We start from the raw sequence: 24,901 nt of genomic DNA, 5'->3' as shown, positions 1-24,901 counted from the left end.
AATGGCTCCTGCTTAGAAAGCCCCTGTATGAACTTTTGTTGGAAAAATGAATGAACTAGAGAGGTGAGGGCAAAGAGTCTAACTTCTTTCCAGTCCAGGATCACGCTTTGGCATTGTTTCAAGCTCTTACGAAGTGGAAGTGTTGCCCTGAGAATTTCTAGATAGAAAATGTCTCCAGGAAATTGGAATTTGTAACTAGAGTTCTCTAAACAATGCCTGCCAGAGGCTTAGTCATTTTATAAAGAATTGGGAGAGAAGGCAGTGTTTGGCCACAGGCCAATATTTTGAGGTCAGCTACTTTATCTGTGGAATTCTTCACCCCCTGTGCATCCCTTGGCCATCCTGTTAAATTGGAAAATAAATCCCATCCCTGGGTAAGGTGTTGGCTGATAAAGGCTTGAGCTATTGCCCCTTCAAGGGGAATTTGCATTTTAATAGAGGCTGGTCAAGCCCCAAAGGAATCAATATCTCTTAACAGTGAAATTTCAAGCACCAGCAATTGAGATATTTTGGTGCCAGACACTTCAGTGTTTCTGATCCAACAGGGGACTTCATAAGTACTGGTAGAAGGCTATGGAAAAAGGTTTCTGGAAATGACCTGCCATTTCCTTTTATTATTTTCAATTTACGTTTTTGTACCTGATCCATTCAGACATCCTAACAGGCACCAGTCTCTTAATATGTCAACCCAGTCCTTTTAAACCCAAGGAATATTATTAAAGTTGTTTCATCAGTAGGGCCACAAAGGAATTAATATAACAGAAATTTCCAAGTTTGCTAGGAATTCCAAGGAAGCCAACACTTAGTTATTTAAAACTATGTTGGCAAGAGAGAGTAGAGATAGTTTAATAAGTTGTTAATGATGTTATTCATTTAAATTCGTTTTGTGAAAAAATTTTTTCAAAGTTAAAATGTTTGACTTGTATTAAAAGACCTGAAAACGAAAGATAGATGCAAAAACCCCAGTATGACCCGGGAATGTTTTAAACGCCCAGTCCTCCGATGCTAAGTTCTCAGCGAATGGCTGGGGAAATTCTGGGACTGCGGAAAAGCGGCATCTTGGTTCTTAGATTTCTGCTTTCCAGAAAGGTTCCTGTCCGCCACACCTGAGGACAGAGCAGGAAATTCACCTCCTCTTGGCTCCCCGCCGGGCGGGGTGGTCTCTCTACTCTCAGCGCTGCCACTGCCCGGCCCATCCTTGGCCGGCCGCGGGCTTTGCCGCTCGGTTGGCGGACCCGACTCCCACTACCCTGCCGCACCACTGGCCAAGGGCTCCGCAGCGGAGATTGTTGCCCTTTCCCTTGTCGCGCTGCGGTTCCCACTCTTTCCCTTCGGATCCGCTGCCAACCACCGGCGAGAGGCGTGAGCGCCGGGGACCAGTCAGGGGACCACACCTGCGCCCTCACCCAGCCTCCCCGTGTGGGTCCCGGCTCGCGCTCCAGCCCGGGCCCAGCGCGCGGCGGCGGGGCTCGCGCCCGGGGACAGCGGCCGCTCGCGCCCGGCACAGAGGCTCGCGCCCGCGCTCGGGCCGGGTAGCGCGCGGGGCGGGCGGGAGAGGGCGCAGCGCGGCGCGGCCGGCTGGCGGGCGGGCAGCTCGGCGGCTCTGCGGAGCAGCGGCAGCGGCATGGGCGCAGGCACCGGCAGCAGCCGCGGGCGCCAGGCTTCCCGCCCGGCCCAGTCTGCTCCCGGCGCGCGGCCGTCGCAGCCTCCGCAGCCAGCTAGGAGGTGGTCCCCTCATCCGGAGCAACTTGCCTCGGACCCTCTGTGAGGAAAGGCGGCGGCGTACACCTGGATCGGGCGGGAGCCTGGCGAGGGGTGCGGGCGCCCAGCGCTATGCCTCCGGCTGGCGGTCCCCGCGCTCCGCGCCCCACCGCGCTGCCCCGCAGCCTGTCCCGCCTGCGCGAGTGCCCGGGCCGCTCCCGCATCGTGCTGGCGCTCGGGGCCACGCAGATGGCGCTCGGATGCCTCATCGTGGCTGTCAGCTTCGCCGCGTTGGCGCTCACTACCTCCGCCCGCGTCCGTCACTCCTGTCCCTTCTGGGCTGGCTTCTCGGTGAGTGTCTGAGGCCCGGCAGGGACAGGGCTCCGGGAGAGAGTGCGTGCCCGGGACCGAGGCGCCCCCGGGACGCCACCGCGGGCTCCAAGTTGGGGTGCGAACGCCCAGGGTCGAGCTGCAGCGCAGGTTGCAGTTCAAAACTCCGGGCAGAATAACTCCGGGGACTGACTCGCGGCTCCCGGAACATCGCATTCGCTTTTCCGTTGCGCTCATCCCCGGAGTTACTTTTCTTAGAGGAAACAGAAGCCAGGCGCCCACCCTTCGCCACGCAAGGGTGGGCAGCAATCCGGCATTTGGCGGCCGGCCCTTGGGTACTCCGCGCGCTGCCGCGTCCGAGCTGGGATCCGAACCCAGTGCGGTGCTGCGTGTCTGCGCGCGCCTCTCCTTCGCAGTGGCCCTAGCTAGGCGGGGAGGAAGCGTGGTGCGTACTGTCAGGTAGCGGGCCAGTCCCGGCCGCGGTGACCAACCTACCTCCTCTGGCCACTCGCCGACCAGTGTCAGGCACTCTGGTTTCCCGCCCCTAACGGCCTGCTGAACAGGGCAGCCGACCTGCAGCCAGCGTCTGGGGGGCGTGTTTTCTGAGCTTCAGACTGTCAGGACGACTGATTTCAGGTTTTTGACTCCCAAAGAAGCCAGTGACTAGTCAACCTCCATAGGAGAAAGACACCAGGAGATCGCTATTAAACAAATGATTGTCACTAAGAGTTAATTCTTGACATTTTTTTTTAGCATTTGGTTGAAAGTTGCTTTTCCCCCTATATTAATACAGAATGGACATATGGGAATGGGAAAAATATATGCAGAGCAGATATTTATAAAGAGAGGCACTTGTTCTGAGAACTCTTGACATCTGTAACTACATTTGGTTTATGGTGCTGAAATACATCGTATAGACTTACACTGTAAACTCGGTATGTTTAAATTCCACCTACAGAAATCCAAACCAAGCCTTTGTAATTAAGGTTTGCTATTCTTGAGTTTTGAAATTTAAAAAAAAAAACGCAAAACGTCCAGCTCGCTTTTATTTATTTAATTTGTAATGGCCTTTGTTCTCTAAGTTCCTTTCATGGCTTTTAAAACGAGATCCGAGCAAAAATGCCTTTGAAACACGGATCGATACAGGTGTGGTTGTTCATCCTAATGGGGGTATTAATTTTCAAAGCTTATTTCAGACCAGGGGGTGAGTCTTGCAGAGCTGAATAGGAATAACAGTATGTGCGGTCACAGCTCCCAGCGTTTAAATCAATGAGAGGGGGTGGGAGGCAGGAACACAGGAACCGTGATTCAAATGCTCCCCTATATATAGTCTTAACACATCTGTTGCGCAGTTTTTAGTATTATTTAATATGCATTGTTTTCATGTCTGTCTAGTGAGTACTGAGGTTTCAGTTTGCTGGAACCAGCCTACAGGTGGCAGACTGGTGAATTAGCTCCACTCCCTGGCTCCTCCCTGACATCCCTGCCCCCCACCAACCCTTCCAGCCTTTCCACTACTCCCAGGGGTATGCAAAGAGAACTGCCCTTTAATAATAAACCCCAAAGAGAAAACATTAATAGGGCACAGTAGAAAGACTATTTCTGCAAAAAATGCACACTCACATTTCAGTTTAAAGAGTTAAGTAGGTAAAACAGTTAATTCAGTTTCAAATGTTATTCTCTACAACTGCTATAAGAGAGTAGTTCTGGCTTCCCAAGATTCAGAGTAATTCCACAAATTTCTATGTGTACACATTTCTCTAGGCTCTGGTGAACAGCAACAAACCAACAATAAACTGTTTACATTTTAGAGATTTTTAAGGTAACTTCTGCCCAGGATCCATTTCCTACCTTCCCATCCTTCCATTGGTTTTCTTCTGGGCTTGTTTTCATTCTTCAAACTTAATGTGCCCCAAGCAGCTTTAAAATTCTTTGAATACAGTACATACTATCTTTCACATATTGTTTCTGCCCTTTGCAGAAAGGGTAATTGATTCCATTTATGTTGTGCAGGTTTGCCTGGTGGTGTGGTTGTGAATGGGTAGCATGGGTAGCATGGGCCCCTTGCCATATTCAGACAGTCCTCCATATTTGCAGCTTCTGCATCCACAAATTCAATCAAGTACAGATTGAAAATACTAAAAAAAAAAAAAAAATCCCTGCATCTGTACTGAATATGTATAGACTTTTTTTCCTTGTCATTATTCCTTAAACAATGTTGTATAGCAGCTATTTAGATAGAATTTACATTGTGGTAGGCATTACAAGACATCTAGAGATGACTTAAAATATATGAGAGGATGTATGGAGATTGTATGCAAATATTACACAGTACTACATAAGGAAATTTGAACATCCCTAGTCTTTTTTTTGGAGGGGGGGGTCTTTGAATCCATCCCCCATGGATTCTGAGGGACAATTATATATGCTTGCCTTCAGACTGCAGATTGGTGACACTGCTTTCCAAGGATGTTCTTCATTTAAGAAAGGTGATTACGATTGCCAGCTTTTATGGAAATCTGTACAGTGGAGTGTAGGTCTGTACTCTGCTTTCTTTGCCTCCTCTGAGGTCTGTACTCCTTAGCAATCTCTGGTTTTCTAGGTCCTCTCTCTGGTTTGTACATGGTGAAGAACCATTGCAAAAATAACTCTTTGTTTAAGAAAAAAAATACCTAAGAAAAACAGTTTACACTTATTAAGCCCTTCACTGTGTTGTTAAGCAGGAAGATGAATTTTACATGGTGTCATAGCCCAGTAGCATTATGGCTTGGTGTACTGTGCCTCCTGGTTTTTAGGGCCCCAGGGCAGTTACCTTCCTTCCAATTTGAATGGGACCTCTGACTTGCCTTAGCCAATAGAATAAAGCACAATAGAGCCTGTCTCCCTTCCAGGAGGCCTCCTGAAGTCTTGAGTATTTCTGCTGAGTATACTGAGATGAAGACTGAAGGTCACTCAGCTAAGGAGTGGCTTTGAACTTACTTGCCCCAATTTTAGACACCACATCTCTAACCATTACACTAACTGCTTAGGCAGAAGGGGATGGCATAAAGCCTAGTAGTAAAGGAGTCAGGCTTGATCAGGGGCTTGCAACCTCTGTTTCTTAGGAAAAGCCCCCAAATCATGCCTGGAAAGATGAAGATTCAAAAGAAGCTTGAGAAAGCACTAGGGAAGGTGAGGAAATTTAGTGGTGGTTTTTTTATTTTTTTAGGTGGGAAGAGATGGTTTTACAGAAAGTTTTATTTCAGCTCACAGTTTGGGAGGTTTCAGTCCATGGTTGGTCAGCTCATTCCTTTTGGGCCTGTGATGAGGCAGCACATCATGGTGAGGAATGTGTAGTGGATCAGAACCATTCACCTCATGGCCAGGAAGCAAACAGATGAAGAGGAAGGGGTTTAGGTCCCAATATTCCTTTCTAAGGCACACCCCCAACGACCTAACTTCCTCCCACTTGGCTCCACCTCTTAAAGTTTTTACCACTTCCTAGTAGAGCCAAACTTAGGACCAAAGCTTTAACACGTGGGCATGTGGAGGACACTTAGGATTCAAACTATTTCAGGGGACCTTGACAGAGTTGGAGACAGGTGAAGTAGAGGAAGGCCATTCCTTTCACTCAAGGACAACCTTCAAATGTTTTCCTGTCCTATACTTTGCTAGCTAACGATATAGGAGCTGGATCAGTTCCCTGGTGAATGAATGCCTCCTGCATTTTGGAGTTAATGATCATCAGTATTAATGGCTTAGAGGACCAACCGAGGTGGGTGAAGTTCTTGAGCAGTTATCCTTTAATAGATCAGCTTCATAATTTTCTTTGAAATTTTATTAATTCCCAAGACATCAGACAAGTACATTATGAATTATTCAAATTGCTAGTACATACATTGATAAAGACATAATCATTGGGTGCTAACCCTGTGTGTGTGAATGTATGCGTTTGAGTTGCCTTTAAAAGCAACTTCACCTGGGTTTTTTTTTTTTTCATACTGAAAAAGCAATATATCATTGTTGTAACAACTTAAAACAAACAAACAAACAAAAAAAACCATGCTTTCTTCTATACCAATTCTCTATGCATGGTTAACCAAGATTACCAGTGTTGTTTAATATGTTGTCCTTCCACACTTTCTTTTACAATCACAAAATGTATTGGAATTTATATATATGGAATATTTCTTTTCTTTTCAAGATATAAAAATGGGATTAAACCACCCACATTACTTGGACTTCTTTTCAAATGTAATTTTTAAATGTAATGAAGATTCCTACCTCCTGTGCTGCAAAGGAAAAGAGCACTCTTGGGTCATGGTCCCATGGGTGGCAACAACTATATTCTTGTGGAAATGAATCCAGCAGTACCTAACAAAATTCCAAATTGGACTATGCTTTGACTAGTGTGTTGGTTAGCTGTCTGTCATGGTGATGAAATACCCATGAAACTCACCTTTTCAGGAGCAAAGGTTTATTTTGTCTCATGGTTTCAGAGGTTCCAGTCCATGGTCACTTGGCCCTGTTGCCTTTGGGTCTGGAGTGAGGCAGCACATCATGGTGCAGAGCCTGTGCACCGAAGGAAGTCGACTTAATTTTTGGTGTCTTTCTGTATAAAAAAATATTTTTTACCTATTTAAATCTAGTTTTTACTTTAATTGTTTCTGGATTGTTTTCTTAGTTGATAGAGTTATCTCTACAAAAGTCACACAAATATTCTAAATTTCCTTTTAATGTTTAATTTAACTTTTTATTCATGTCTTCATTCATCTAGAATTGATTTTGTAGATAGTGTTTAGAAAGGGCTAACATTAATTTTGCTTTGAACTGAAGTTTCTACTTACATATGGCTCTCTTTTTGGACTATATTCAGTTTTATTCTCCTAATTGTCTATCTATCTATCTATCTATCTATCTATGTGTCTATCTATCTATCTATCTACCTATCTATTTATGTTGTGGTGCTGGTGTTGAACCCAGGTTCTTGTGCATGCTAGGCAAAAGCACTCCACCACTGTTTCAGAATCAATACTGCATTGTTTTGATTATGGCAAATTCCTAGTGAGTTTTACTACCTGGTAAGGTAAGTCTGTCCACACTGTTTTTCCTCTTTCAAAAGTGCCATGGTGGTTCTTCCATTTGAACTTTAAAATATCTCTGTCTGGATTCTGGTAAGATTGTTTTATGATTTGCATTTCTCTGTAAAAGTGAAAACTAGGAGATTTAATTAGGTACAATTTTTTTCTCTACAGCAAAAGACACCAAAAATCAATTCTATTATATTTATGGATCAATTTAAAAAGTACTGTTTTATAATATTGAATCTACCAATTCAAGAATGTGATCTGTCTCTTCCTTGATTTGTTCTTATTTTTATATCTTTCAAAAAATGCTTTATGGGGATGTGTTCATGGTGGCAGAGTTGTTTTTCATTCTTCCTTAAATTTCTGAGCATTAAGTCAGTCAGCAAGAAGACAGCCATAGAAAAAGCTCAGAGATGACATGGTTGACAAAAGTGATGGGGTGCGCCTGAGAGTCCCTGCCTCAGGCGAGTGGGGCCACACACCAGCAGTAATAGGGTCACAATGTCACTCATCCCTAAAAGTGGAAGTGAAGTATAGATGGCCACATCCAAGAACAATTGACAAAACTGGAAAGCTCTTAAACAGTTTTGTATGGGCAAGAATAGTGACCGGACAAGAATGTGGGATAATCCACATCATGCCTTGGAGAATCTTAGAAATGCATGGTAAGTCCTTCTTCCTAGAAGGGCAGAGTCTCACCCTGTGCAGAAATTACTGTGAATATATACCAAATTGAGCAGGACAGGAAAACAGATGGTGAGAGGAAATAGGTTCAGGTGCTAGAAGTGAGGATGAAGACCTGCAAAGAAAGAGATTTTAGAAACTGGTTGGGTCAGTCAGTTTTCTTTTACTATAATAAAATACCTGAGATAATTAACTCAGGATGAAAAAAATGTTTATTTTGGTTCACAGTTTCAGAGGTTTTAATCCATGGTCACTTGGCTCTGTTGTTTTGGGCTTGAGGTGGTACACTATATCATGGATGCTAGAGGGTGTGGCAGAGGAAGCTTGTTCACCTCATGGTGGCTGAAAAGCAGAGAACAAAGGAGAAAGAGAGACAGGCTAGAGTTTCAGTGTCCCTTTCAATGGCTTTTAAGGGCACATCCCTAGTAATCTCTTAAAGGTTCTACTACCTTTCAGTTGTGTCACAGACTGGGGATCAAGGCTTTGGCACAGGGGCCTTTGCAGAGGGATGGGGGGCAAATACTTGAATCTTAAGATAGCACTGTTTTAAAACAAAATAAAACAAAGACCCCTCCCTCCAAAACAAAACAAAACAAACAAAAAACAACAACCCACAACAAACAAACCAACCCAAACTATAAACCAGGAAAAGCTGAGATTTCATCATTGGAAAACAAGGACTTCAGTTATCTGGAGCTGCAGTAAAGAGCTAGAGGCCCTGAGGTTTACAAAGTTTCTGGATTTAACCAAGAAACAGGTGAATATATAGGGAGTTTGTATTTTGGGTCTTACAGAGATCAGTAGAGCCCAGTTAGCAAAGCTGCCCTGCCCCCCCCCCATTTTTTAGTCATATCCCCCTAATCAGGAAAATCCACCTCATTTAAACTTGCTTGAACAAACAAGGAACATAATCTAACCCCATGAGAAATTCATTCAAAGAAAAATGATGAGGGCTGGGGATGTGGTTCAAATGATAGCGCACTTGCCTGGCATGTGTGAAGCCCGGGTTCGATCCTCAGCACCACATACAAACAAAGATGTTGTGTCTGCCGAAAACTAAAAAATAAATATTAAAATTAAGAAAAAAAAGAAAAATGATGAAAAAGAAAACAACAATACTTAGAAAATGAGATGAAGCAAGGAAGATTCTAAACAGTATTTCAACATAAGCTTAAAGAAAAAAAGAAAGTTTTACAGGAGTAATACCAATCAGAAAAAGAGATTATGAAAGACATGACTAGTTAAAAAATTATGAAATTAGAGAGATGCCAAAAAAGAATTTGGAAAAAATGAAGACTAAATTAGAAGGAAAATAATGGATATGATAGAAAGCACAGAGTAAAAGTAGATGAAAAAGAAAAATGAAAAAAAAAGTGAGGGAGACATTATGATTTGAATCTGGATGTCCTTTTTAAAGCTCATGTGTTGAAAGTATGGTCTTCAGTGCAGCCTGGGTTCAGAGGTGGGGATTTTAGTCAATGACTGGATCATGAACACTATAATCTCATAAATGGATTAATCCATTTGATGGATTAATACTTTGGATGAGTGGGTAGTCTTGTAGGCAGGTGGGGTTGGCTGGGGGAAGTGGATCACTGGGGCTGAGGCCTTGGGAACTATATATGTCCCTGGTCCCTTCCTGTCTGTCTTTCTGTGCTCCCCACCTCCCATCTCCCAGGTGCCATGAGCTACACCTTTCTGCTTTGATGTTCTGTCTCACCTCAGGCCCAAAGCAATGGAGCCCACTTACCTGGGACTGAAACCTCTGAAACTGTGAGCCCAAAATAAGCTTGTTCACCTCTAAGTTATTCTTTTCAAGTATTTTGGTCACAGTGACAAAAAGCTGACTAACACAAATAGATACAGTGAATTAGAGAAAATAAGTATAGGAGACAGGCACAGGAGATCCAGTATGTCTATAATTAGAGTGTCCAGGGAAGGAAAAGCAAAGCAATAGAACAAAATAAATATTTAGAACTGCAATGCAAGAATTTTTTTCACTAAAATAAAGAAGAATTGAAAGGATAGACTTTGTAACTGGGGGAAAAAATCAATGAGGGATAGACAACCTTGTCCCTAAAATAATGGATTTTTAAAGAGAAGGAAGAAAGTTCTTTGGGCATCCATGTAAAATGTCTTAGTCACAGGCAGTAGGTACAGTGAATTGGAATGTCATTGCCTAATCTAGTGCTTGAAAAAAATGAAAATATACTTCTAAAAAACGTCATTTTGGAAAAAATTGAAATGATTTCCAACAGAAAAGTTGCAAAACAACTGAGGACACTAGTATCTCTCTTCACATATACTCCTTAACTGTAACCATTTTATTGCATCTGACCTGTGGCTTGTCCTTGTGCAAACTCCTTTTGTCAATGAAGAAGAGAATCCAGTGTCATTCATCTTTTTCTTAAACATTTGGGAGCCAAACTTCTGACACGATGTAGCATTCCTCATGAAAATTTCAGTGGCTATTTCCCAGTTGGAGGACACTCTTTATCTAGCCAGCATAAACCTCTCCAGATTAGAAAACCAACTTTGGAAGAACATTCGCATCCAGTCCACAGACCCCATTCCAGTTTCATCTACTGTCCAAATTAAACTGTTTTAAAGATGCTGAAATGAACATGGGAGTGCAGATGTCTCTGATACACAGATTTGATTGCCTTTGGATACCCAGAGATGGAATTGCTGGATCATACGTTTGTTCTGCTTTTCAGTTTTGGAGGAGCCTCCATACTGCTTTCTATAATGGTCGAACTAATTTACATTTGTACCAATAATGTACAAATTGCCTCTTTTCTTTCCCTTTTTACCAGTACTTGTTATCTTTTGTCTTTTTGGTAAAAGCCATCTTCATGAAGTGAAGGGATATCTCATTATAGTTTTAATTCGCATTTCTCTGAGGAATAGTGATGTTGAATATTTTCTGGCCCTTGGTCTTTTTTTTTTTTTTTTTTTTTTTGGGAGGTAATATCTGTTTAGTTTTATAGTTTTTTTTTTTTTTTAACTGATTTTTAAAATTGGGTTGTTTTGTTGTTATTGAGTTGTCTAAGTTCCTTATGTATTTTGAATACCAACCTCTTACCATATGTATGATTCACACATATTTTCTCCCATGCTGTAAGTTGTCTTTTTGCTCTGTTGATCGTTTCCCTCGTTGTGCAGAAAGTTTGGTGTGACCTCATTTGTATGTTTGTGCTGTTGTTACCTGTGCTTTTGTAGTCATATAAAAAAAATAAAAGCGGTTGCCAAAACCTATGTCAAGTTGCTTTCCCCCTGTCTTTTCTTCTAACAGTTTTACAGATTCATGTCTTATGTTGAAGTCTCTGCTCTATTTTGCATTGATTTTTGTTTGGCGATGGGATAGGATTCAGTTCCCTTCTTCTCGTGTGAATATCCAGTTTTCCCACTACCACTTATTAAAGAGATTTTCCTTTCCCTCATTGTACTTTCTTGGCACCTTTGTTGAAAAGCAGCTGACTATACATGATGGTTGCTTCTGGGCTGTCTGTGCTGTTGCAGTGGTTCATATGTTTTTGTGCCAGTACCTGCTGCTTTGATTGTTTTACCTTTGTAGTAGATTTTGGGATCAGGTTGTGGGATGCCTCTAGCTTTGTTCCTGTTCCAGATTCTTTTGGCAATTTGGAGTATTTTGTGATTCCATATAAAATTTTGGGTTAGTTTTTCTATTTCTGTAAGAAATGTCCTTGGAATTTTGATAGGGATTTAGTAAAGCAGATATTTTAACAATATTAATTCTTCCGTCTATGGATATGGGATATCTTTGTGGCCTCTTCAGTTTCCTTCATCATTGTTTTATAGTTCTCAGTGTATGGATCTTTCACCTCCATGGTTCAATTTATTCCTAAGTATTTTTTTGTAGATATTCTAAATGGGATCATTTACATGATTTCTCTTTTGGCTGGTTTGTTGCTAGTGTATACAAACACGACTGATTTTTGTATATTGATATTTTTCCTCCTGGTATTGATCTCTAGTTTTTTAACATTGGGGCCAGAGAAGATACTTGACTGTGATTTAATCTTTTTTAGTTTGTTGACTTTTTTTTGTGGGTAATAAATTTGTATTTTGATTTTAGTTCCCAGCAGGGTTGACCTAAGGGATTTCAAGGAGTGTAATGTCCTGGGGGCTGAGAGGAAGCTGTGTGCCATCCTATGCCCTATTGAGGTCTGATTAACAAACAAAAAATTGTATATATTTAAAGTGGCCAATATGATGGGCTTTTTTTGTTTGTTTCTTTGTTTTAGATACTGAGGATTAAATCCAGGGGCATTTTACCACGGAGATATATCCCCAGTCTTTTTATTTTTTTATTTTTTAGGTGTAGATGGACACAACACAATGACTTTATTTTTATGTGGTGCTGAAGATTGAACCCAGGTCCCACCCGTGCTAGGCGAGCGCTCTACCGCTGAGCTACAACCCCAGCCTCCCCAGTCCTTTTTATTTTACTTTGAGTCAAGCCCTCACTAAGTTGATGAGGCTGGCCTCAAACTTGTGATCCTCCTGCCTCAGCTTCCTGATTTTCTGGAATTATAGGCATGTACCACCGTGCTTGGCTATTTATATGGTGTTTTGATATCTTCTATAATGATTCCCATTGTCAATTAGCATACCCATCACCCAATGTGTTTCCACTTTTGAAAAATAGAAAATCTACTCCCATAGCCAATTTCAAGTATGGATTACATTATTATTGACTATAGTCATCATACTGTAAATTAGATCCCCATAACTTATTCATCTTATAACTGAAAACATGTACACTTTGCTTGACATCTCTCTATTATCGGTTTAATATTTTGAAATTATTGTTTGAATTTATTCATAGACGGCGCTTCTTCTCTTCTTCCACCTGTTGATGAAAATGTCATATTTTACCTACAGTTTACAATATTGTGTGGTAGGTAATTAATTTATGGAGCTCACAGGAATTAGGCATGTTAACACACTGGCATTTTTTGGAGGCAAAGAGAGATGATGAGTCAAGTATTTATATCCTGGTCAATGTAAATAAACTGCTTCTTTTGAATCAGCAGCTTCTAGATCCTGTGGCATAATTGTGTATCACATAGACATACAAGTTAATTTTTCTAAAATAAAACTTAAAAAATTCTTTTGCAGAGAAAATTTGGAACTCTGTGAAACAGTAAATGTTTATTTAAAAATAAACCTTAACATCATCTAACCATAAGAGAAGCACTGACTTCTTATCTATAATGAAAATTTGTAGATATTGTCGAGTCTCCATGGGTTTGTATCTGTGGATTCACTAAGCACAAGTTGAAAATAATCTGGGGGGGCTGGGGAGGTGGCTCAAGCGTAGCGCGCTTGCCTGGCTTGCGTGCGGCCCGGGTTTGATCCTCAGCACCACATACAAACAAAGATGTTGTGTCCGCCGAAAACTAAAAAATAAATAAATAAATATTTTACAAAAAAAAAAAAAGAAAATAATCTGGAAAAAAAGTTGTATTTGTACTGAATATGTAGACTGTTTTCCTTATCATTATTTCCTAAACAATACAGTATGACAACTGTTTACATAGCATTTACAGTGTAGGAGGTATTATAAGGCATGTGGAGATAATTTAAAGTATACAGGAGGATGTGTATATAGGTTCTATGCAAGTACTATGCCATTTTATGTATGGGACTTGAGCATTCATGGACCTTGGTATTCTTGGGAGTGTGAACTCCTGGAACCAATCTCCCACGGATACCGAGGGATGACTGTAATGCCTTGAGAGTGAATTTAGATGGTGATTTTGAAATACATTTTTGGAACCCTCAGTGGAGTTTGAAAGAACTCTGATAATTATACCTGTTTAACAGGTCAGTAAGCAGTTTGGACACTACCAGCATTTACTTATTAGAATCTTCTGACTTAACAGACCATTCTTCTTCTTCTCCTTCTTCTTCTCCTCCTCCTCCTCCTCCTCCTCCTCCTCCTCCTTCTTCTTTTTTGTGGTGCTGGGGATTAGAACCCAGGGCCTTGTGCATGCAATGCAAGCACTCTACCAACTGAACTGTATCTCCAGCCCCATTTTTTTTTAGAGTTGTATCCCCACAAAGTTCTTTTCAATCATTCACAAAGAGACACTATTTTCTTAGAAACTGATTCTTGACTCAGTGTCAGTAAAAGGTGGAGAAACATAGCATCTGCTTTGCACCTGCCACGTCATCAAATGCAGTGTGGGTGCCAACAGGTTCTCTCTCTGGGCCTGCCATTGCCCTTTTGTGCCACGAGAAGGCATGAGGCACAGCAGTGCTGACTCTTTTCAAAATGGGAAAATAACAGCCCCAAAATGCAGGTGGGTTGACAGAGCTGAAAATCTATCATGACAAGTATTAAACAGCTTTTCCTCAATTGCCATTTTATCTGTGATACACACACACACACTCACACACACATTTCATGATATTTTTTTCTTGCTCCATTATCAACAATGACAACAACAAAAATTTAAAAAGAGAGAGAAAAAGAAAAGAAAAACAAAACCCAAACTCAAACCAACCCTCCTGAGCAGGCACCTGCCCAATGACGTCAAGACTTAAACCTGTGGCTGTTCCTAGTAGCCAGATGCAGGGCTCTCTGCAAGTGGGATGGAATCTGAGAGAGTTCAAGGAACAAGAGAGAGAAGAAATGCTTCTGGGTGGAGAAAGAACCTGGTATGACATGCTCCCTGGGAGTGGAAGCACATGTTGGTACAGACGAATATTACCGCTTATCCATGGGGAATATGATCCAAGATCCAGGGGATGCCTGAAACCTTAAATAATGCAGAACCCTGTCTGAGGGTTTTTTTCCTTATACTTATCTCTCACTGTGGTTGTAATTTTTGCAGTTCAAGGAGCAACAGCAAAACTAGCACAATTTTTTCCCTTCATAGTGTCATGGATAGATTTATTCTTACTGTAATCTTAGCAATGTAAGCATCTCATTTTTTTCTTTCTTAAGTTGAGAACTTACACTTGTTCACATAAAGGAAGCACTTTACTGCTTCTATTTGTCATATCTGAATTGCCAGCATAACTACTCTTGTGTATTGGTGCCATTATTAAGTAAATAAGGACTGCTTAATATAAATACTGTAATACCACGACATTTCATCTAATAACAGTGATGACTCCTAAATGGTTAAAGGACAGGTAGCACATACAGTGTGGATACACTGGACGAAAGATGACTGACATTCCAGGCAGGACAGAGCAGGGTGGTGTGAGATTCCATCACACTACGTAGGTCAGTGTGCAATTGAAAGTTATGAATTGTTTATTTCTGGAATTTTCCATTATATATTTCTGATCATGATTGACTGTTGGGAAACTGAAACCTCAGAAAGCAAAACCATGGATAAGAGGAGACTATTGTATATATTTCTAGATGGTGATGATGATGATTATGAGAATGATGATAAATGCAAAATATGTTCTTGGAACTTGAAATTCAGACAGTATGGAAAAAGTAAAAAATGAAGTGTGAAGTCTATTCTTCAGCTCCTGCCCTCTCCATTTCTCAAAGTTAAATATTTTCAGTATTTCTGTTGTTACTTCTTTGGTGGCAATCACACCTTGGTCTTCATATCTAATGTCACTGAAGAGATGTTTGATGCCAATCTGGTTCACCCTTCTTGGTTGGTAACTAATTCACTTTCCTTTTTGGATGTCTTAGGGTCTTTGTTCTTGGTGGTCTGGTATTTCACAGTATTTAGTGAAGGGTTTTAGCCACTCAGTGTGTCTTTTTTTTTAATGCTGAAAATCCTGTTCTTTGATTATTTCCTCACGTGTGTTTTCTCTGTTCTTTTTTTTTTTTATGGAACTCCTATTGGGTGTTTGACCTCCTGTCTTAAACTTCTAGGTATCTTAATTTCTCTCTTTTTTTTTTAAAGAGAGAGAGAGAGAGAGGAGAGAGAAAGAGAGAGAGAAATTTTAATATTTATTTTTTAGTTTTCGGCGGACACAACATCTTTGTTTGTATGTGGTGTTGAGGATCAAACCTGGGCCGCACGCATGCCAGGCGAGTGTGCTATCGCTTGAGCCACATCCCCAGCCTTAATTTCTCTCTTGTACCTTTAGATTCTTTGCCTTTTGCTTTATAACCTGGGAGACCTATTCAAATCCATCTTTTAAAACCCATTTTTAAAAATAATTGTACGAGTGACACAGGTTTGGACAACTAAAGGGACTTCTGAGACTCTACCGGGTATACTTGCTTATGCTTTAACAAAGGAAGATGGTGCTGAGCAGCAGGAGAAAAAAAGCACAGGCGAGGATCAGAGAGGTCCTGGCCACGTGCACCTTCCAGGGTCCTTCTCTGTCACACAAGATGCACTTTGTCATTGGGTTGTGAATCTTCGAGATAGCTGAGAGATCCTTTGCCTTGGGGGCGGCAGGCTCATTGAAGGAGGGGTCTTTACTTTTCTGGTAGCATAGCGAAAACCAGGCTGCATGATCAGTTCAAAACTAACAAAAACCAAGAGGAACCCTTAGGCTGAACATTTTCCATGAACAACATGATGGGTGGTAGAGGTTGCCCTTTGGTCTAGCTTGGACACTGGCCTGGTTCAACATTAATTGCTAGTTGTGCATTTCTTCTGGTTTGGCTGAAGGTGTGAACTCATTTCAAGATTCTCCACAGACTCTGTCAGGCTTGTCACAGATCAGGTGAAATTAACCCTGTTATTTTATATAATAATCAATTTTTTCTGCCTTTCCATATTTTCTGCTAATTTTTCCTAGTACTTGTCTAGTTTTCAGATTGCATTATTTTTTCTTTTTTTTTTAAGTTTTTTTTAAAGCTAGTAATCCATTTTCTATTTTTTTTTTTAGAGAGAGAGAGAGAGAGAGAGAGAGAGAGAGAGAAAGAGAGAACTTTAATACTTATTTTTTAGTTTTCGGCGGACACAACATCTTTGTTTGTATGTGGTGCTGAGGATCAAACCCGGGCCGCACACATGCCAGGCGAGCGCGCTACCGCTTGAGCCACATCCCCAGCCCATAGATTGCATTATTTTTTCATTTCTACCTGAGGGTAATAGTTAGAGATATGTAAATTAAGTTTTCTTCTTTGCTTCAGGGTCAGTTTTTCCATTTATCTTCCAAATCTGCTTTTTTTGTGATAATGATTTTTCTTCATGATACTTCGATGTCTACCGTGTTGATTAAAAGATGAGCTTGGTATATTTTCCTCTACATTCCCATTCTTCCCATTGAAGGAGGGGCTGAATTAGTCCTAGCTGGATATGAGCAGGGCGTATCAGCTGGCAGGCTTTACCTGTGGATTCTTAGGCTGGCCATAGGTGAGCTTTTCACCTGCATATCTTGGGCTGATCTGAAGAGTATCTGCTCTGAGGCATGGTTTAGAGGTGGAAGAGGCCGAAAACTCATTTGGAAAGGGCAGTGTTCTTTTGGTTTCTGCTTGGACACACACCCCAGTGCTATATGTGCTGAGAGTTTGAGATCTGGGATTCTTGTGCATCTCTATAGACAGCCTTTATGACCTGGGATTCTGTTTCTTGCTTTTCTTGGAACCTGTGGCCCATGGGGATCCACAGGTGCCAAACATCTTGCCCTTCTAAGTCCTTCTCTCCCACAGGTGCTGATCTGAGACTTCTCTCTAGTTTCTCTGCCATTAACCAATTTAACTTTAATTCGCAACCTTCAGTGGCCTTCTTTTCCTCCTCTTCCGTGAAATGAACTGCAACAGTATGACACCAGGGGAGCAGCTTATGGTCCAAGACTGGGTAGCAGAGCCTTTTGCCAGCTGGCTGTCCCTTGAGTCCTGCCCCAGTTTTCCAACTTGCATTCCATACCTCACTTTCCATTGCCTGGTGGAAACTTTTTGGACCACACTCTGGTTATTGCAAGAATAATATTTATGAAAATTTAAATTGACCCATATTTTTCCCCTTCCTGTAAAGCATATTACCCTGCAGCTCTTGCAACCATTAAATCAGGGGCATTCATTGCTTTGGGAGAAGAACAGGTATTATCTAGAACACAGAGCTTATTACTCAGCTTTGAGTCCCATTGCTGACTTTCTGGAGTCTCTAGAGACTGTAGCCATGAGAAGCAGGATTTGTTGCAAGGGAAAAAAATCTTATTCCACTAGTTTTCCTTTATATACTGAGAGTAAAGCTAGAAAGCCTGAAAATGGCTTTATTCTAAAGTCCCATGTTGATGGGATAGAGGATATGGTTGATGGGAGGGAGGTTCCCATCCAGTAGGAAGTGGAAGGGGGGGAGGAGAAAGCCTCTGGGGCTGGGAGGAGTTGGGGAGAGAGGTTTGGAAGGGAAGAAGTTTCTTTGGTCACTGAGACACAAGGACACAGCATCCCACTCTGCTCCATGTCTAGAAGCCAGATGGATAACTGAGAACCTGAAACATTGGCTGGTGGTTCCTTGCCCTCCGTGTCTTCCAGCATAATGCAGGAGCCAAAGGAATACTGGAGAGAGAAGTGTCTAGGCAAGAGGTTGGCAATCTCTTTTATACAGGATAGTAAATAGGTTTTGTGGGCCATAGGGTCTTCTGTGGCAAATGTTCAGCTCTGCCTTTGTACAAAAGCTGCTGAGGATGGTTTATAAATGAATGGGTATATCTGTGTTCTGATGAAACTTTGTTTATGCAAGTGTCAGACTGGATTTAAACCAAGGGTCAGAGTTGGCTGACCTCTGGTCTGGATGATTGGGTCTGAGATTTCCCATGGACTGTGTGTGGATTAGACTCCTGGAAGTTTCCGTGTTGCTGTGGGATATGCTAAGTATAGATGAGAGTGAAGAGTGGGGTGCCTGCTGTAAGGACCCCTCTATGATGGGCTGAGAAACTCCTAGCGATTTCCACAGTTAAGTCTGTGGGACAGACTCTCTATTCTGGAGGCTGTAGAAATCGTCATCCTAAATTCAAGATCCACAGGACCTCCCGAAACTGAGGTGGGAGTGGAGGTAGTCAGGTGAAATGGTCTGGGAATTATGGCCACGCATTGCCCCTGAGACATACACCTTTGCAGTGGACACGTAAAGACAGGTGCTGACTCCAAGAGGTGGGGCAAGATGAGCTACAGCTTAGCTGGAGGTCAGCAGGGGCACATGACTGTCCAGACTCCTGTCACCCTGCGCTGGTTCAGCACTTGATTCACAGAGTTCTTCACGTTTGAGACTGTTTCCTACCTCCTCCTGAAATACACCGTTGCCAGCCTCACATCTCCAACTTGGACATGTCATAGGCTCCTCACATTTAAAATGTCACAAACCCAATTCCTCATCTTTTCTATGTCTTCTTTGTTCTTAGGAGTGTTACCACAATTCACCTAGTTCCTCCTACTAGATATCTGAGGGATCTTCTATCTATCTATCTTTCTTTCTTTCTATCTATCTATCTACTTATTTTATTAGTTCTAATCAGTTATATATGATAACAAAATGCTCTTTGATTCATTATGTACCAATGGAGCACAATTTTTCACTTTTCTGGTTGTACACAAAGTAGAGTCACACCATTTATGCAATCATACATGTACCTAGGGTAATGATGTCCATCTCATTCCACCATCTTTCCTGCCCCCATGCCCCCATCCTCTCCTCCCTCCCCTTCACCCAATCCAGAGTTCCTCCATTTATCTCATGCTCCCCACCCCCCATTATGGATCAGCATCTACTTATCAGAGAAAGCATTTGGCATTTGGTTTTTTGGGATCGGCTTACTTCACTTAGCATGATATTCTCCAACTCCATCCATTTACCTGCAAATGCCATTATTTTCTTTTAATGCTGAGTAATATTCCATTTTGCATATATACCATAGTTTCTTTATCCATTTATCTCTAGAAGGGCATCTAGGTTGCTTCCACAGTTTGGCTATTGTGAATTGAGCTGCTATAAACATTGATGTGGTGTGTCCCTGTATTATGCTGTTTTTAAGTCCTTTGGGTATAGACCGAGGAGTGGGATAGTTGGGTCAAATGGTTGTTCCATTCCAAGTTTTTTAAGGAATCTCCATACTGGCTTTCTAGATTGGTTGCATGAATTTGCTATCCTATCAGCAATGTTTGAGTGTGCCTTTTCCCCCACATCTGAGAGAACTTCTTACTTACCATCTTATCATTGCAGAGTCTCACTTATTCTTCCTCTAAAATACTTACTTCAGCCTACTGTATTTACCCAAATTATTTTGGTAGCCTCATACCAAGCTTCTCTACTTCTACTCTTATCATACCAATAGGCCCATTGCACAGTATCTAGATTAATCTTTATAATGTAACTGTAAATGTGAAATGTTGTACTGAGTGCTAATTTGGTAATGATGAAACAGTGTATTATTAAACTTTTCATTACTATAACAAAATACCCAAGGAAGGTTAACTTTAGAAAGAAAAGAGGTTTATTTAGCTCATAGTTTTGGAGATTCGTGGGCACTGGCATTGGCTTGAGGATATCATGGCAGGTAGTGGAGAATGTCATAATGGTGGGAGCCCATACATGAGTGAGAGGAGACTATATCACCATTCAGGAAGCAAGAGAGGTTGGTTGAGGCCAGGCTCAGGCTTTTATAATGATTCTCTGGTGAAAACTAATCAGGGTCCTGTTACAAATACTTCAGTTCCTTCCAGGGGCAGTGCCCCAGGTGGCCTGAGGACCTCCCCCTCAGCTCCATCTTCCATTACCACCTCCTACCACCACACTCAGGACCTGACTTCCAACCCAGAAAACTCTAGGGGACAAACTGCATCTAAAGCATAGCAAGTGGGCATTTGGACTAATTAAACCTCTAAGAACTAGGAAAGCTGGGCAGGTTATGTGCTAGCATGATAGGCTGAATGGTGGCTCCCAGGATGTCCACATCCTCATCCCCAGACCTGGGAGTGTGTGTCTTCCAAGGTGAAATCAAACAAACACAACACAACACAAAACAAACAAAACCCCACTTTGCCCTTGTGGTTAAGAGAAGGACCTTGGGATGGAGAGATCATGCTGGTTGTTTGGGTGGGTCCAGTGTCATCACAAAGCTCCCTATAAGAGGGAGGCAGGAGGTCTGAGTCAGTAGTGGGAGTTGTGACAACACAGCAAGAGATTGAAATGGTGTGAGGGAGAGCCATGCACCAAGGACTGCTGGTGTCTTTAGAAACTGGAAAAGTCAAGGAAGAGATTCTCCCCTGGAGCCTCTGTAGGATATGAGGCCTGCTGACACCTCCAGTTTTGTCCAGTGAGACAGATTTTGGTCTTCGACCTCCAGAACTGTAAGATAGAAAGATACAAACTGAGTGACCTCAAATATGTACATTGCTTGACTTCAGAAAGCCCTGTCTTAATATGCACATAACAATATTTCTAGAATAAATTGAATAATGTATATGAGATATTTTAAAATGTCCCTAAGTTGCTTTGAAGTCACTTGGATTGTTGTAATTTGTTACAGCAGCAACAAGAAACTAGTACAGTAAAAAAAAAAAAAAAAGAAATCATGGGGGATACTGGGAAAAACGGAGAAGAGGATTGTTTACATTCCGGTGGTCCAAGTAAGGAAAGTAAAACATTCAGCTTGGCTTCCATCAGATGGCGTATAGGTCTGTCAGAGATGAACAGGGGTCATTCCCACACTTTCCAGTTCTGGGGCTCACCCACCTCTCAAATGCATGCTAATAGAAGAGGTGCAGCCATGGGCTCCTGATGTAAACTCACCAGAACAATCACAGGAGCTGACATTTACTGGGTGCTCACTTTTTGCTGGACACTAATCTGAGAATAATTTACACACTCACTTTTTAAACTTTGTGGTAATTCCCTGAGTAGGCATTTTGTTCCTTTTTTGTAGATTAGAGATTATCTGGGAAGCTCCCTTCTGGGAAAGTGTTTGAGGATCCGTTGGGGAGGGATATGTGTGGAGGATGGAAATGAGAGATGGGTCAGGGTGATCTTGGATGGTAATGCACAGGGCAAAGAGTGGGAACTGGCCAGGGTCCAGGGATATATATGAACATAGTCCACTCATATGTTTGGAAATTCAGGTGGTTTCCCATGTTCAACCTGGTGGTGCTGGATCCTGGGGTGGGAGGGGAAGACCCCAGGCATGGGAAACAGCAGAATCAGTCTCCCATGAGGTGGCTTCAGGGGTCTGCTGAGAGCAGTGATCACAGAAACAGCAGCCTGAATGTCCCCCTCCCCTGCCTCTCTTGCTTCCTGGAGCAAGAGCCACCCCAAGCCCACCCCATCTTCAGAGACAGGTGGACTTATAAGGAGGCAGGCATCACCAGGCACTGGTGGGGGTAGAAGACATGTTTATGGAATGGCTCAAGCATGACTTGAGCTAATTATTTGACCTCTCTGAGCCTCATTTGTACCATTTGTAGAAAGGAGGATTGAATCTAAGTGCTGCTTCCAAACCAGACTGCTCTGTGGCCTAGTAGAAATATAGAAAGTCATCACTTTACCCATTAAGGTCATCCAAGTGTATAATAGAGTAATGTTCTAAGATAAACACGAGCAGTGGGCACAGGCTTCTAGGAATACTGGCTGGTGATTTTTGAGCATCTTCAGACAAGGGGAAGCTCAGGTTGAGCTTGAGGGAGGAAGCGTGCAGATGCCTACCAGCAGATGGGGTAGTGAGTGGAACAAGGTCATGCCAGGTAGTTTCATGGTGTGGACCCTGTTCACAAGTTACTTATTCCTTTTTGGCTCCAAATGGGTGCTGTGCATTACCTGCTACAGGTGAATGTGAAGTGGGTGGGGGATGGGCAATCCTGACAGCTTTTGGGATGGATCTGTGTCTCCGATGGGGATGCAAGAGGCAGCCTCTTGATTCTGCCTGGAGTCTCTCTTGAATAGGCTCTTTTAATTATGTAGACGGAGTTGGAGAAGAAAATGCTAAGTGAAGTTAGCCAATCCCCAAAAAACAAATGCCGAATGTTTTCTCTGATATAAGGTGACTGACTCATAGTGGGGTAGAGAAGGGGAGCATGGGAGGAATAGATGAGTTCTAGATAGGGAAGAGGGGTGGGAAGGGAAGGGAGGGGGCATGGGGTTAGAAATGATGGTGGCTCAAGCGGTAGCACGCTTGCCTGGAATGCGTGCGGCCCGGGTTCGATCCTCAGCACCACATACAAACAAAGATGTTGTGTCCGCCGAAAACTAAAAAATAAATATTAAAATTCTCTCTCTCTCTCGCTTTAAAAAAAAAAGAAATGATGGTGGAATGTGATGGACATCATTATCCAAAGTACATGTATGAAGACATGAATTGGTGTCAACATACTTTATATACAAACAGAGATATGAAAAATTGTGCTCTATACGTGTAATAAGATTTATAATGCATTCCCCTGTCATGTATTTTAAAAATAAAATCAATTAAAAAATTATGTAGACGCAGGTGGGTGGATGTTGCTGGGGAGGGTAGGGAGAGGGGCCTGTGATCAGGATTATTTGTTTTTCACTGGAGCTCTGCTTCCTGTGACCCTTGACTGCATAGACTGCTGGTCATGGGGTGGAGCGTTTTGCATCTGATGTCTGGGCTTTCAGAGGAAGAAACCCAAACCCTACTTATGCTCCTTGAAATCAAGTCACCTAAGGTAGTATTAATCTAAGTTTGTTGGCCTAAAGAACCCTGGAAGACCCAATAGGAACTCATTAGGAAGGAGGGGAACTGGAGCCAGGGACCCAGTCTCAACACAAGGGCTAAAGGTGGGACTGGTGCTTGTCGTGCTAGCAATGAGGAGCTCTTGCAGATTTATGAAGCTGTATAAAGCAGTGTTTTAGAAAGATTAATCTTTTACGTTTGTGTTCTTTGCAAATAAATTAGCTAGCTCTTATGCATTGGCTGCTTGTGTGGAGGAAGTGGTGAATAACTTTGCATACAAACTTGTAAGTTCCAAGGAAGGGACACACTGTGCCTTATGTACTCCAGGAGTCTAGAGGCAGATTGTCCAGTCCTTTGGCCATTGGATGGGAGGTCCGGGGCCTGGGGTGGCCTCCCTAGTCTATGTGCTACAGTGGTACAGCCTCCTGAGGTAGCAGGTGGCAGTGGGTGGCAAGAATCTGAGTTGGGATGGAACATTCAGGAGGACCCCAGGTGGGGAACTGAAAGCTGGGTGTGGGGTTGGAGAGCCACCTGCATGGGACTGAAGCCAAGGGACAGAGACCCCTTAAACTAAGGACAAGCCTTGAATGGAGAAGAGAATCTGTTAGAGACAGGAAAATTGGAAGAGGTGGGAGAGCCATGTGCAGGAGCCAGGCAGGTGGATGTCCTAAAGATCTTGCCAGAAAGGCTCAGAGCAGAGCATATCTGTTTTTATGACTCTCAGCAAAACTGGTTACTGACTTATTCTTTTGTGGTGTGCGGATTCAACCCAGGTCCTGGCATACACTAGGCAAGTACTCCCAGCTGATAGGGAATCTGGGAAGAACTTTCTTGGGGAGAAGCTGTCATGCACATGCAGAAGATTGGAGGGGACTCTAACTGGGGTGTGGTGAACAGATGGCTCCGTTTGTGCCTGGAACACCCAGATCATACCAAACTGTGGAAAGGGGTGAAGGAAGTGTGCAGCCCTCAGGAGGGGTGATAGAGAGAGCTCAGTGCTTATCTTTTCTTCTGGAGTTCTGAGCTGATGGCTCACTTCCTGGGGTGTGGGATCCTCCTATGTGTGGGGGTACATTCTGAGACTCCCAGTGGATGCCTGAAGCCGAAGATCATATTGAACTCTGTTTATGTTTTTTCCTATGCATATGCACCTGTGATAAATATCAATTTATAAAGCTCAGATCTAGATTAATAATAACTAATGATTAAATGGTATAATTATAATAATATATTGAAATAAAAGTTAAATGAATGTGATCTCACTTTCTTTCACTCTGTCTGTCCAAATATCTTACTGTAGTGTACTCACGGTTCTTTTTCTTGTTGACTGAAAGCTGAAACTGTAGAAAGAGAACCTGCACATAGTGGGGGCTGCTGATTGAGAGTAACCAGATAGCCAGGTGGTGGCACTTCCTCTGGCCCATGTCACTCTGAGTCCTGATGGTTGCTACAGTGGAACTGTGCTGGATTTCTTTACTAATAGCAGAATGAAAGTATTTAAACACAATTTAATATTTTTTTAGAGCTTCCTT

General features: G+C 42.4%; 1 protein-coding gene across 1 annotated transcript in view; it reads left to right on the top strand.

Moving 5' to 3' along the window:
- The first annotated feature begins 1,818 nt into the window (after nucleotides 1-1,818).
- Nucleotides 1,819-24,901, top strand: part of Entrep2 (endosomal transmembrane epsin interactor 2) — a 420,764-nt gene continuing 397,681 nt past the window's right edge. Inside the window, exon 1 of the mRNA XM_046435750.2 lies at nucleotides 1,819-2,052. Within this exon, the coding sequence (XP_046291706.2) occupies nucleotides 1,834-2,052 (219 nt within the window). The 5' untranslated portion in view covers nucleotides 1,819-1,833. The remainder of the gene's footprint in view (nucleotides 2,053-24,901) is intronic.

Source organism: Marmota monax, unplaced genomic scaffold (genome assembly GCF_021218885.2).
Source record: "Marmota monax isolate L192 unplaced genomic scaffold, Marmota_monax_Labrador192_F-V1.1 WCK01_AAM20220418_F8-fsc00005, whole genome shotgun sequence".
Lineage (NCBI taxonomy): Eukaryota > Metazoa > Chordata > Mammalia > Rodentia > Sciuridae > Marmota > Marmota monax.
The sequence above is the reverse complement of the archived record's forward strand: the minus strand, read 5'-3'. Positions and strand labels throughout refer to the sequence as shown.